Raw genomic sequence first — 12,557 nt, forward strand, 5'->3', positions numbered from 1 at the left:
ATATCCCGAGATCTTTCGCTGAACCTTATCTTAACATATCCAACAATGCATTAGCACTTCAGTTACTGCCCATATTTGGTCATGAGAAAGTGAAAAGGGAATTGCACAGGCTATGATAAGATTATCAGCATTTTAGAACAAGATCTTTGACCTTTGATTGTTGTTTCTACTCAAACTGAGAATGCATACTTTTGGAATATGTTCGCAATTTTGCTGGAAATATAAATCAAAGGAAACATTTCTGGCATGTTTATGATGTTGTTCATACATAAGAAGCACAGGAACTCTCATCTCCTCCTCAACCCCCTTCCCCCAATTGACACATTTTAACCCTAACTTTGCCTAGTTCAATAAGTAGATCCTTCTCAAAAATCACATCCTTCAAGTGAAACTTCTGGGGTAATGTTTCACTTCTCTGCCTTGGCAGTAGTCTAGTGGAGGAGTTCGCTGGTCCATGGATTTTATATATCATCGCTCCTTCTCTATCGCTAGGTCATATTCCTGGAACTCCCTCCCTAACAGCACTGTGGGTGTTCCTACACTACATGGACTGCAACAGATTAAAATCGGGCAAATGCTAAGCAGCCAACCCCAGGGTGCAGAATTTAAAATTACCCCTTCATCTCTTTCTACTCCCAAACTCATTATTTCTGCATTGCTTAATTCATTGCACATTTTGAAGTGTGTCACTCTTTTTGAAACCTGAACCATAGATCGGTTCCTCCAAATATATTCAAATCTTACCTAATGCTGAACAGTTTTGTCCCACCATTTTATTTATTCTGACTATTGGTGTAAAACTGCTCAATTTTATTCCTTCTCTTGCCACCCTAAATTTATCTCAATATTCAAATTAAACATTCCCACCTTAAATATTCACTCCCTCCACCACTGGCACACAGTGGCAGCAGTGTGCAGCACCTACAAGATGCACTGCAGCAACTCACCAAGCTCCTTCGACAACACCTTCCAAAGCCACCATCTCGAAGAACAAAAGCAGCAGATGAACAGGAACACCACCACCTGCAAGTTCCCCTCCGAGTCACTCACCATCCTGTCTTGGAAATTTATCATTGTTCCTTCTCTATTGCGGAGTTATATTCCTGGAACTCCCTCCCTAACAGCACTGTGGGTGTTCCTACACCACATGGGCTGCAGCAATTCAACAAGGATGGCTCACCACCACCTTCTCAAGGGCAATTAGGAAAGGGAATAAATGCTGGCTTAGCCAGTAATGACTACACTCAGTTGAATATAAAGAAAAATTCCATGCTTTAATCTCACAAAAAAATCTCAACTCATACCTGGTTTGAAACAATGGCCTAGATTCTGCAGTAAGTGGTGGAAAGAACAGCACTGTCTGTTCACTCTGCTGAAAGCTGCCAATATTCCATAGACTAACCACCCTGAGAGAGAAAAATCTTCATCTATGTCTTAAAAGGGAGACGTTTTATTTTTAAATTGCATCTCCTGCTTCTATCCCTCCCACAACGGAAACATCTGCCTGGTATCCACCCTATCCAGTCCCCTCAGGATCTCATGTTTCCATAAGATCACCTCTCATTCTTCTAATCTCCAGTGGGTATAGGCCCAAGCTGTTCAACCGTCCTTCATAGGATTAAGCCGCTCATCCCAGGAATGAGTTGAATGAACCTCCTCTGAACTGCTTCAAACGCAATTATATCCTTTTTAAATAAGGAGACGAGGCTCCAGAATGTAATTCTTGCACATGATCATCCTTGTGTATATGTGCCTTTTAAAAAATCTTTGTTGATTATGGTTAATGTATTTCACTAATCTTCTTGCATTTATATATTTATTTAAATTGTTCTTATGCCTTCCATCACCATTGACAACCTCACTCTGGAGGTCATCGACACTTCACATAGCAACCTGTAGCTTAATGCCAAAATCAGCACCAGGATTGCCAAAACCGCAGCTGTCAACATTAATAAGTTGAATGTGGAGCAGCAGCAAACTAACAAAAAATACAAAGCTTGATGTGTACAAGGCTTGTTTTCCCAGCCTCCTTCTATAGAGTAGCGAGGCATGGACAACATATGTAAGTCAAGAAAAGTGACTGAACAGCTTCCACCTCTGCTGCCTGAGACAAATACTTGGCATGTCCTGGTAAGACATAATGCCAAATATGGAAGTACACCAGCGTGCTGTTCATCTGCTGCCCTTGTCCTTCGAGATGGTAGAGACTGTTGCTTTGGGAGGTGTTGTCCAAGGAGCTTGGTGAGTTATCGCAGTGCATCTTGTAGATGGTACACATTGCTACCATTGTGTGCCGGTGGTGGAGGAAGTGAATATTTAAGCTGAGAATGTTTCATTTGAGCATTGAGCATGCTGGATCCCCAGTATGTTTACCCTCTTGAGTCAGCAGTGACTCCATTGGATGGGTCATGTGAGCTGAATGAATGACAGCCACATCCCGAAAGACAAGCTCTGTGGCAAGCTTGCTATCAGCAAGAAACCAATGGGTTGCCCATGTCTGCGGTACAAGGATGTCTGAAAGCGAGAGTTCAAGTTGACCAGTGTCAAAGGTCAATGCTGACCCGAGTGCTTGTAGACAAGGAGACAGGAAGAACAAGGGAAAAGCAGCGGACAAAAGAGGTGACCAGGGCAGAAAAGGGAACCCGCCAAAAGGAAAATAGATCAGTTAACCTCGGGCCATTGTTATTTATCTGTCCCAACTGCAGAAGGAAATGCTACTCATGAATCGGCCTCTACAGCCACAACAGACAATGTTCAGTACAGAAGTGGCATACGGGCACAGTACATCATCTCCCAACACAGATGAATGCCAAAGCATTACCTCTCCAACTGTCTTCAAACTCCATGGTCTCCTACACTGTGAACATTCCAGAGAAGTCCAAACCCCATAACCTCCTCTCACCTCAAAGATTATATCCAACTTCACCGATTCACTTCTCAGTTTTGGGAATCAAAGAGTTCCTCATGCCCCAATTTGCCCTTGCTCTGAATAGTGTCCATGTCCTTTTCTACCCATGAACTTGCTGGGCTTGACTGACTGTTTTCTCTTGCTATGTTATTTTTCAAGATTTTGGTGACGCACTATCAGAATCTTTTTCTGTTTCCCTTTCCCACACATAAGGGTGACAAGGTGGCACAGTGGTTAACACTGCTGCCTCACAGTGCCAGCGACCTGAGTTCAATGCCAGCCTCAGGTCACTGTCTGTGTGGAGTTTGCACGTTTTCTCTGTGTCTGTGTGGGTTCCCTCCAGGTGCTCTGATTTCCTCCCACAGTCCAAAGATTTGCAGGTTAGGTTGATTTGCCCTTAGTGTTGGGGGGATTAGAAGGGTAAACATATGGGGTTACAGGAATGCAGCCTGGGTGGGATTGTTTTCAGCGCGGGCTCGATGGGCCGAATGGCCTCCTTCTGCATTGTCGGGATTCTATGACACTTTGAAGGCACTGCCACCTTATTACAGGCTAGTGCATAGATAATTAACACTTGGTTACCATCCAGGAATTGGAAAGATCATATTAGCTACCAATTGCAAAATGTGTTGTGTCGTATATAGCAGCAAGGAGATCAGATATGGTGCAAGGAGGAAGAAAACTACAGATAAATACTTGCACCATATAACACCTTAAAATAAAGCCATAGAATCCCTACAGTGTAGAAGAAGACCTTCAATTCTCTGAAAGAGCACCTTATCTAATCCCTTCCCCCCTCCTTATCCTCATAACCCCTCACATTTACCATGGTCAATCTACCTAACCTACACATCCTCAGACACTAAGGGGCAATTTAACATGGCAATTCCACCTAACCTACACACCTTTGGACTGTAGGAGGAAACGGAGCACCCGGAAGAAACCCACGCAGACACAGGGAGAACGTACAAGCTCCATACAATCACCCAAAGCTGGAATCAAACCTGGGGAGCAAATTTTACCGTCCCCCCTGCCACGAATTAGAGCAGACCATGGAAAGGTCCATTGACCTTGGGTGGGATTTTCCAGTTTCGGGGCGAGCATGGCCGGAATATCCCACCCCGGGTCTCTGGCGCTGTGAGGCAGTGCTAACCACTGTGCCACTCTGCCACCCCACATATTGTGTTCTAGCGCAAAAGGACAATTTCAACAACAGCTCTCTCTGCTACTGACAGATATCCATTAAAAAATGCACAAAATATAGCAGTACTGGGATTAAAGTTTACTCACAACTTGCAGGCATCTAAGTAAAATGATGTTTGACTTACCAATTGTCCTTGAGTAATGTATTTCTTCCACCAAAGATAAGGTCGCATGGCTGGGATAGCAGAAAGACCATAATATGAATACATCAGCACATGAATGAAACTGTTAAGAGTGGCCCCAAAGAAAGCTGCAAACAAAGGTAGAGTGTCATTCCAACAGAATAAAAATGCATGCAAGAAAATATATCAACGTTAAAATCTGGAAAATGTAAAAACCAAGAAACACTAGTCTTGAAAAGCAGTGTGTGCAGTAAGACAATCATTTAAAAGGGATCCAAAATGCATACTCATCCTCCTGAGTTCTGTAGATAAGAGGCACTATTACCAACTCTGAAAAGATAGAGTTTATATTTAGGAAGTCACATTATGAAATTTTAAAAGGTGTTCTGTTTCCCTGATTAAACTCTAGTTGCATAATAAAAGCAGTCACCATCAATCAGGAAGTTACATAATGTTCCAATGAGTTTTCTCCTAGGTGGTTTCATAAGTGCAGAGTCAACATGTACAATTGGATTTCTAAACTGGAATCTAAATTTTATAAGCACAAAGCAGGAAACACTGCAACAGTCCAAATGCTAGGGGCAAGGCTTCAGATTCAACTTTCTCGGTTCCCCAAGATCTGGGACAGAATTCTCCAACCTCATTCGTGGCTGGGATTATCCAGTCCTGCTGTTGTGATCGGAGATTTGCCTGAGCGCCAAATTCTCCATTCTCGCTGGCAGTGGTATCGGAGTGAGCAAAGTTGGAGAATTCTAGCCCTGGTCTTGACAAAGCTGAATCACTTCTTCAAGCTTGTTTTTTTTTTTAAATTTCTCAAGTTTACATCTATGTGCCTACCACCAACTGGATTGCCTATGTGACAGAAACACAAAAGATCACATGTATCGGGTGAATATTTTGCCAGCTGATTGTCAAGAATCTGACAGGCTCCACACGGTGCCAGTACAATCTGCACACTCCTTCCAATTAACAGGCAGCAGGAAATGTGACAAGGTATGAAAAATTACTTCGCATTTGCAATTAACAATGACTGAATAGCAAATGTTCAGTAATACATGCACAGGGTGTTTTGTGTTTCTGCTTATGTATAATACTGTTTTTTTTTAAAGGGCTACATATATCTGAACCGAAACTGGTCAGAGGAGTCAAATTATTTTAGCGAGCATCCTAACCACGTGGGTACAAAGGACAGTGAAGAACATTATTCGACTAATAAGAGATGCCTCAACCGCATTAAAGAGGCAATAAAAATTTAACAACCTCCATTTGATCCGTGGATTAAGCAAAGGTAATCGTGAATAGTATTTTACGTTTAAATGGATGCTTTAAACCAAGCCTGTATTTCAATTCAACGGAAATTAAAATTTAATCAGACAGTAATTTTTCAAATAAACCATTTCAAAATACACAGATGCTTGGTTGTTAAAATTGTAAAACTGTCAATTTGAAAAGAAATACTGCAGGTTTGAAGAGCAACTAAACCCAAAATAACCAGAATTACTTTTTATCAGTTTCCTTGCAACATTCACGCATGAACAGGTAACATTGTCAGAGCATACATGATAGGCCCTGCCACTGTTTCATACTGAATATAGACACAAAAATTCAGTTCAGAAATGCACGCAGCAGAGTTCACAGAGTGTGTTGGGGGGAGGGGGGGGGGGGGAACAAGGGCGCAGATAGATATGTTAGGTTGCCCACAATGGTGCCACCACACAAATAAAATAAGCACCCACACTCCCTTCACAAAGACACTCTGTTTGTGAACACCAAGATGTGGAGATGCCGGCGTTGGACTGGGGTAAGCACAGTAAGAAGTCTCACAACACCAGGTTAAAGTCCAACAGGTTTATTTGGCAGCACTAGCTTTCGGAGCCCCAAGCTCCTTCTTCAGGTGAGTGAGGACTCGTGTTCACAAGCAGGGCATATAAAGACACAAACTCAATTTACAAGATAATGGGTGGAATGCGAGTCTTTACAGGTAATCAAGTCTTAAAGGCACAGACAATGTGAGTGGAGAGAGGGTTAAGCACAGGTTAAAGAGATGTGTATTGTCTCCAGCAGGACAGTTAGTGAGATTTTGCAAGTCCAGGCAAGTCGTGGGGGTTACAGATAGTGTGACATGAACCCAAGATCCCGGTTGAGGCCGTCCTCATGTGTGTGGAACTTGGCTATCAGTCTCTGCTCAGCGATTCTGCGTTGTTGTGTGTCGTGAAGGCTGCCTTGGAGAATGCTTACCCGAAGATCAGAGGCTGAATGCCCGTGACTGCTGAAGTGTTCCCCGATTGGAAGGGAACACTCCTGCCTGGTGATTGTTGAACGGTGTTCATTCGTTCGTTGTCGTAGCGTCTGCATGGTCTCCCCAATGTACCATGCCTCGGGATATCCTTTCCTGCAGCGCATCAGGTAGACAACAGTGGCCGAGTGGCAAGAGTATGTACCGTGTACCTGGTGGATGGTGTTCTCACGTGAGATGATGGCATCCGTGTCGATGATCCGGCACGTCTTGCAGAGGTTGCTGTGGCAGGGTTGTGTGATGTCATGGTCACTGTTCTCCTGAAGGCTGGGTAGTTTGCTGTGGACAATGGTCTGTTTGAGGTTGTGCGGTTGTTTGAAGGCAAGAAGTGGTGGTGTGGGGATGGCCTTGGCAAGATGTTCGTCTTCATCGATGACATGTTGAAGGCTCCAGAGAAGATGTCGTAGTTTCTCCGCTCCGGGGAAGTACTGGACGACGAAGGGTACTCTGTCCACCGTGTCCCGTGTTTGTCTTCTGAGGAGGTCGGTGCGGTTTTTCATTGTGGCACATCGGAACTGTCGATCGATGAGTCTAATGCCATATCCTGTTCTTATGAGGGCATCTTTCAGCGTCTGGAGGTGTCTGTTGCGATCCTCCTCATCTGAGCAGATCCTGTGTATACGGAGGGCTTGTCCGTAGGGGATCGCGCATATCGACACAGACATCAAATTTGTACAAAGATGCAAGAAAGCAGACAAGAACCCTACGGACAAGCCCTCCGTATACACAGGATCTGCTCAGATGAGGAAGATCGCAAGAGACACCTCCAGACACTGAAAGGTGCCCTCATAAGAACAGGATATGGCATTCGACTCATCGATTGACAGTTCCAATGTGCCACAGCGAAAAACCGCACCGACCTCCTCAGAAGACAAACATGGGACACGGCGGACAGAGTACCCTTTGTCGTCCAGTACTTCCCCGGAGCGGAGAAGCTATGACATCTTCTCCGGAGCCTTCAACATGTCATCGATGGAGACGAATATCTTGCCAAGGCCATCCCCACACCACCACGTCTTGCCTTCAAACAACCGCACAACCTCAAACAGACCATTGTCCGCAGCAAACTACACAGCCTTCAGAACAGTGACCACGACATCACACAACCCTGCCACAGCAACCTCTGCAAGATGTGCCAGATCATCGACACGGATGCCATCATCTCACGTGAGAACACCATCCACCAGGTACACGGTACATACTCTTGCAACTCGGCCAATGTTGTCTACCTGATACGCTGCAGGAAAGGATATCCCGAGGCATGGTACATTGGGGAAACCATGCAGATGCTACGACAACGAATGAATGAACACTGTTCAACAATCACCAGGCAGGAGTGTTCCCTTTCAATTGGGGAACACTTCAGCAGTCATGGGCATTCAACCTCTGATCTTTGGGTAAGCGTCCTCCAAGGCAGCCTTCACGACACACGACAACGCAGAATCGCTGAGCAGAGACTGATAGCCAAGTTCCACACACATGAGGACGGCCTCAACCGGGATCTTGGGTTCATGTCACACTATCTGTAACCCCCACGACTTGCCTGGACTTGCAAAATCTCATTAACTGTCCTGGCTGGAGACAATACACATCTCTTTAACCTGTGCTTAACCCTCTCTCCACTCACATTGTCTGTGCCTTTAAGACTTGATTACCTGTAAAGACTCGCATTCCACTCATTATCTTGTAAATTGAGTTTGTGTCTTTATATGTCCTGTTTGTGAACACGAGTCCTGACTCACCTGACGAAGGGGCTTGGGCCTCCGAAAGCTAGTGCTGCCAAATAAACCTGTTGGACTTTAACCTGGTGTTGTGAGACTTCTTACTGTGTGAACACCAATACAGGCTAAAGTATTAAAGCCCTGGGGCTTCTGATGCTCAGCTGCTGGAAACTTTGTAGAAAGCACTTCTGACAAAGTTACGGAGTGCAGCGGCATAATAATTTCAAACAAATTTAGCGCTAAAGTTCTAACCTATTGCAACTGAGCAAAGAAACAAAATAAAACGTCCACCGGGTCTAGATTTAGTTGCCCTTCGAAAAAAAAAAATCTCCTAAAAGAGAAAGAAAGACTGTTATCTCTCTTACAGTGACCACAGGGCACCCAGTTCATAACAAACCACCAGATGTTGAACATGGTGGCGTGGTGATAGACATGCAGAACAGTGATCTGATGGTAGTTCTTTCGTAAAATGAAGAAAAAAGTGTCCATGAACTCTATGACTTTAGAGAAGTAGTACCACCATAGCACACGGATAATCTGTGAAAAAGAGGGAATAATGCTCAAATGTAGTTTATCATGGATGCATCATAAAAACCATCTGCCTAATAGCTCGCACAAGGTCTACAAGTGCATCAATTCATTTGTTGTCTAAAGGCAAACCGTTTGATGAAGTAGGTTGTAAAACATCATGGAACAAATGTCATTGTGCCACCTGGTAAATTCTGTGCTGCACACAGGACAGTAAAGGAAGTTGTCAACGGTGTCTCAAAATAAAAAATGCTCTTCCGATCTGCACCCTGTCAGGATGGGTCAGTTTGACCGCACAAGGATTTAAAACGGGATCAAAAATCTTCCGACTAAAACTGGATCACAAAGAGAAAAAAAAAGGACAAAACTTTTTCACTTTGGGGGTTCCGGATTTTGGATTGGGGAACTCATTCTGCCGCCCCCAACAGCAACGCCAGCCATGCGCAAAAAAGCACAGGAGGCTTTTGATTTGACAGCGTGTGCCTCAAAAGCCTCCTGTGCTTTCCTGCATTTAAATCATTGCATGGAAAAGACTAAATTTTGTGTTACTATGGGTGTTTACCACAGATCTTATACCACTGTACCAGCATATGGGTCATTTCATTATACTTAAATGGCAGTTAAACCAAAATCAACTGAGTAGATTTCCCAATAATAAAACCAAGCCCTGTAACACAAGTTTAACACCTTATTATAAATTCACAGAAGTCTAGAAATTTATCTGACAGAAATCCAAATTAGCATCATTTATGTTAATCTGGGTAATAAAGCTCACAAACGAGCAGTCATACTGTACAAGGTGACTGCTGCATGATGGAGAAGCTAATCACATCAGAGTTCCAATAATCCCGCACAGAGCATGCTTACAGCACAAACTACCCTTTCAAAACTTGGCAAAGAATAAGTGTCCAGATGTTCTGAGAGCATTTGGGGCGTTGCCGCAGAACGTGAGCAGTGAAGGAGTCATGTATTTAGCTATCGTGCCTACTGAGTAGCTGGTAGAAGGCGTGACACAAGGCGACACCCCATCGCTGAAGAATGTGGCTGACTACGCATGATAGGACGCAGCTTGAGAAAGTAAATACTCTGTGCCAAACTTGCTGAACCTGAGAGGATCTCTGCAAGATTTGAAAATGATCCACAAAGGTAATTAATATGCAGCAGAGGCACCTGTCAAAAACGCTGGCATGCACTTGTCATAAATGGGAATGAAAAGAACTCAGCCCTGACAAACAGATTACGCAGAACAGCTTACCCATGAGAAAAGATTATGAGGAAGTTAACAAGTGCACTGGTGCTCTGAGAACAAAAAACAAGGAGGCCAGTGAGATGGAAGTGAAGGATAAATACAGGAAATAGCTGGAGTTGAAGAGGACAAGTAGATCATGCTATCAAGTCCCTAGAGACTTCTTCGCCTAAATTTGGAATAAAAGGCTAGGGGTAAATTTTCCAGTCCTGCCCACCACGGGAATCATCGCTGGCAGGACAGACAATCTGATGGACCATTTAAAGGTCTTTTGACCTCGGCTTGGTCTTGGGGTGTGACCCGAAAATCCCACCCCCAATTGTGACCATGAAATTACTGGATTGCCACACTACTGGTTTGATTCACTAATATCGTTCAGAGAAGGTAATCTGCCATCCTTACATGGTCCAGTCTATATGTGACTCCAGACCCACAGCAATGTGTTGTAGCAGCATTTAAGATGTTCAACAGCATCAAGGTCAGGATCCAGTGTCAGCAGTGTGCACCCATCAACAAGGTGCAGCAACAGGCCAAGGCTCCTTCAACAGGAGATTCTAAGCCCACAACCTCTTCCACCTCGAAGAACAAGGGCGGCAGACACATGGGAACACCACAACCTGGAAGCTCCTTGCTAAGTCACACATATCTTCTCTTGGAATGGTATCTCTGTTCCTCTAGTGTCATTGGATCAAATATCTGGGAATTCCCTCCCTAACTGCACTATGGATGTGCCTACATATAGACTGCCATGGTTCAAAAAAGCAGTTTCTGAAGACCTTCCCAAGGGCAATTAGGAATGGGTGGCAAATGATGCTCTGTCACCTATAGTCTCATTTCATGAATGAGTAAAACATATCACAGCATGAATTCAGATTAGTCATTTTGGATAGTAAGTGAACTTAGCAGGATATATCAAATTCCCTTTGAACGCCTAATTCGCAGAGGCAATGCCACTCCTGGTATTTGCTGTTATTTTAGTGTACGTATCGGCACTAATAGCAATACCAGCCAACTCAAATTTATTATGCTCTTCCAGATACCAAATGAGAAATTACTGGTAGTGAGAACAGAGATGGACTGTTGGACACTAAGCTGGAGGATGTATATCACAATGTTCACATTGTGTAATTCTGCTTCATTGGGATATTCTGAACACCACACAGTGATGACAATGAACAGTCCTGATGAACATTTTTGGCATTTTCTGTTTTTATTTTCTGTGCCAGTGTTCTGACCATTATTCATTGCTCACAAAAACAGATTATCTGGTCATTATTATATTTCTGCTCGTAGGAGCTTAGAGTCATAGAGCCATAGAGGTTTACAGCATGGAAACAGGCCCTTCAGCCCAACTTGTCCATGCCACCCTTTTTTTTAAACCCCTAAGCTAGTCCCAATTGTCTGCATTTGGCCCATATCCCTCTATACCCATCTTACCCATGTAACTATCTAAAAGCCTTTTAGAAGACAAAATTTTACCTGCCTCTACTACTACCTTGTTCCAGACACCACCCTCTGAGTGAAAAAATTGCCCCTCTGGACCCTTTTGTATCTCTCCCCTCTCACCTTAAACCTATGCCGTCCAGTTTTAGACTTCCCTCCCTTTGGGAAAAGATATTGACTGTCCAGCTGATCTATGCCACTCATTATTTAAAAAACCTCTATAAGATCACCCCTCAGCCTCCTACGCTCCAGAGAAAAAAGTCCCAGTGTATTCAGCCTCTCCTTATAACTCAAACCATCAAGTCCCGGTAGCATCCTAGTAAATCTTTTCTGCACGCTTTCTAGTTTAATAATATCCTTTCTATAATAAGGTGACTAGAACTGTACACAGTATTCCACGTGTGGCTTTACCAATGTCTTGTACAACTTCAACAAGCCACCTGTGACTCCACTTTCAAGGAGCTATGAACATGTACCCCTGGATCTCTTTGTTCTGTAACTCTCCCCAATGCCTTATCATTAACTGAGTAAATCCCGCCCTGGTTCAATCTACCAAAATGCATCACCTCGCATTTATCTCAATTAAACTCCATCTGCCATTCTTCAACCCACTGGCCCAATTGATCAAGATCCCATTGCAATCCTCGATAACCTTCTTCACTGTCCACTATGCCACCAACCTTGGTGTCATCTGTAAACTTACTAACCATGCCTCCTATATTCTCATCCAAATCATTAATATAAATGACAAGTAACAGTGGAACCAGCAACAATCCCCGAGGCACACCTCTGGTCACAGGCCTCTACAACCACCCTCTGGCTTCTGTCATCAAGTAAGAAGTTTAACAGCACCAGGTTAAAGTCCAACAGGTTTATTTGGCAGCAAATGTGGCATTTGCTACCAAATAAGCCTGTTGGACTTTAACCTGGTGTTGTTAAACTTCTTACTGTGTTTACCCCAGTCCAACGCTGGCATCTCCACATCATGACTTCTGTCATCAAGCCAATTTTGTATCCATTTAGCTACCTCACCCTGGATCCCATGAGACTTAACCTTATGCAGCAACCTACCATGCGGTACCTTGTCAAA

General features: G+C 43.8%; 1 protein-coding gene across 4 annotated transcripts in view; it reads right to left on the reverse strand.

Moving 5' to 3' along the window:
• elovl5 (ELOVL fatty acid elongase 5) overlaps window positions 1–12,557 on the reverse strand; it is a 107,788-nt gene that overhangs the window by 7,913 nt on the left and 87,318 nt on the right. For all 4 annotated transcript variants that reach the window (XM_078213279.1, XM_078213278.1, XM_078213280.1 and 1 more), the window contains 2 exons: window positions 8,616–8,787; window positions 4,237–4,361 (listed from right to left, as the gene is read on the reverse strand). In XM_078213279.1, coding sequence (XP_078069405.1) covers window positions 4,237–4,361; window positions 8,616–8,787 — 297 coding nt within the window. The remainder of the gene's footprint in view (window positions 1–4,236; window positions 4,362–8,615; window positions 8,788–12,557) is intronic.

This window comes from Mustelus asterias, chromosome 5 (genome assembly GCF_964213995.1).
Source record: "Mustelus asterias chromosome 5, sMusAst1.hap1.1, whole genome shotgun sequence".
Lineage (NCBI taxonomy): Eukaryota > Metazoa > Chordata > Chondrichthyes > Carcharhiniformes > Triakidae > Mustelus > Mustelus asterias.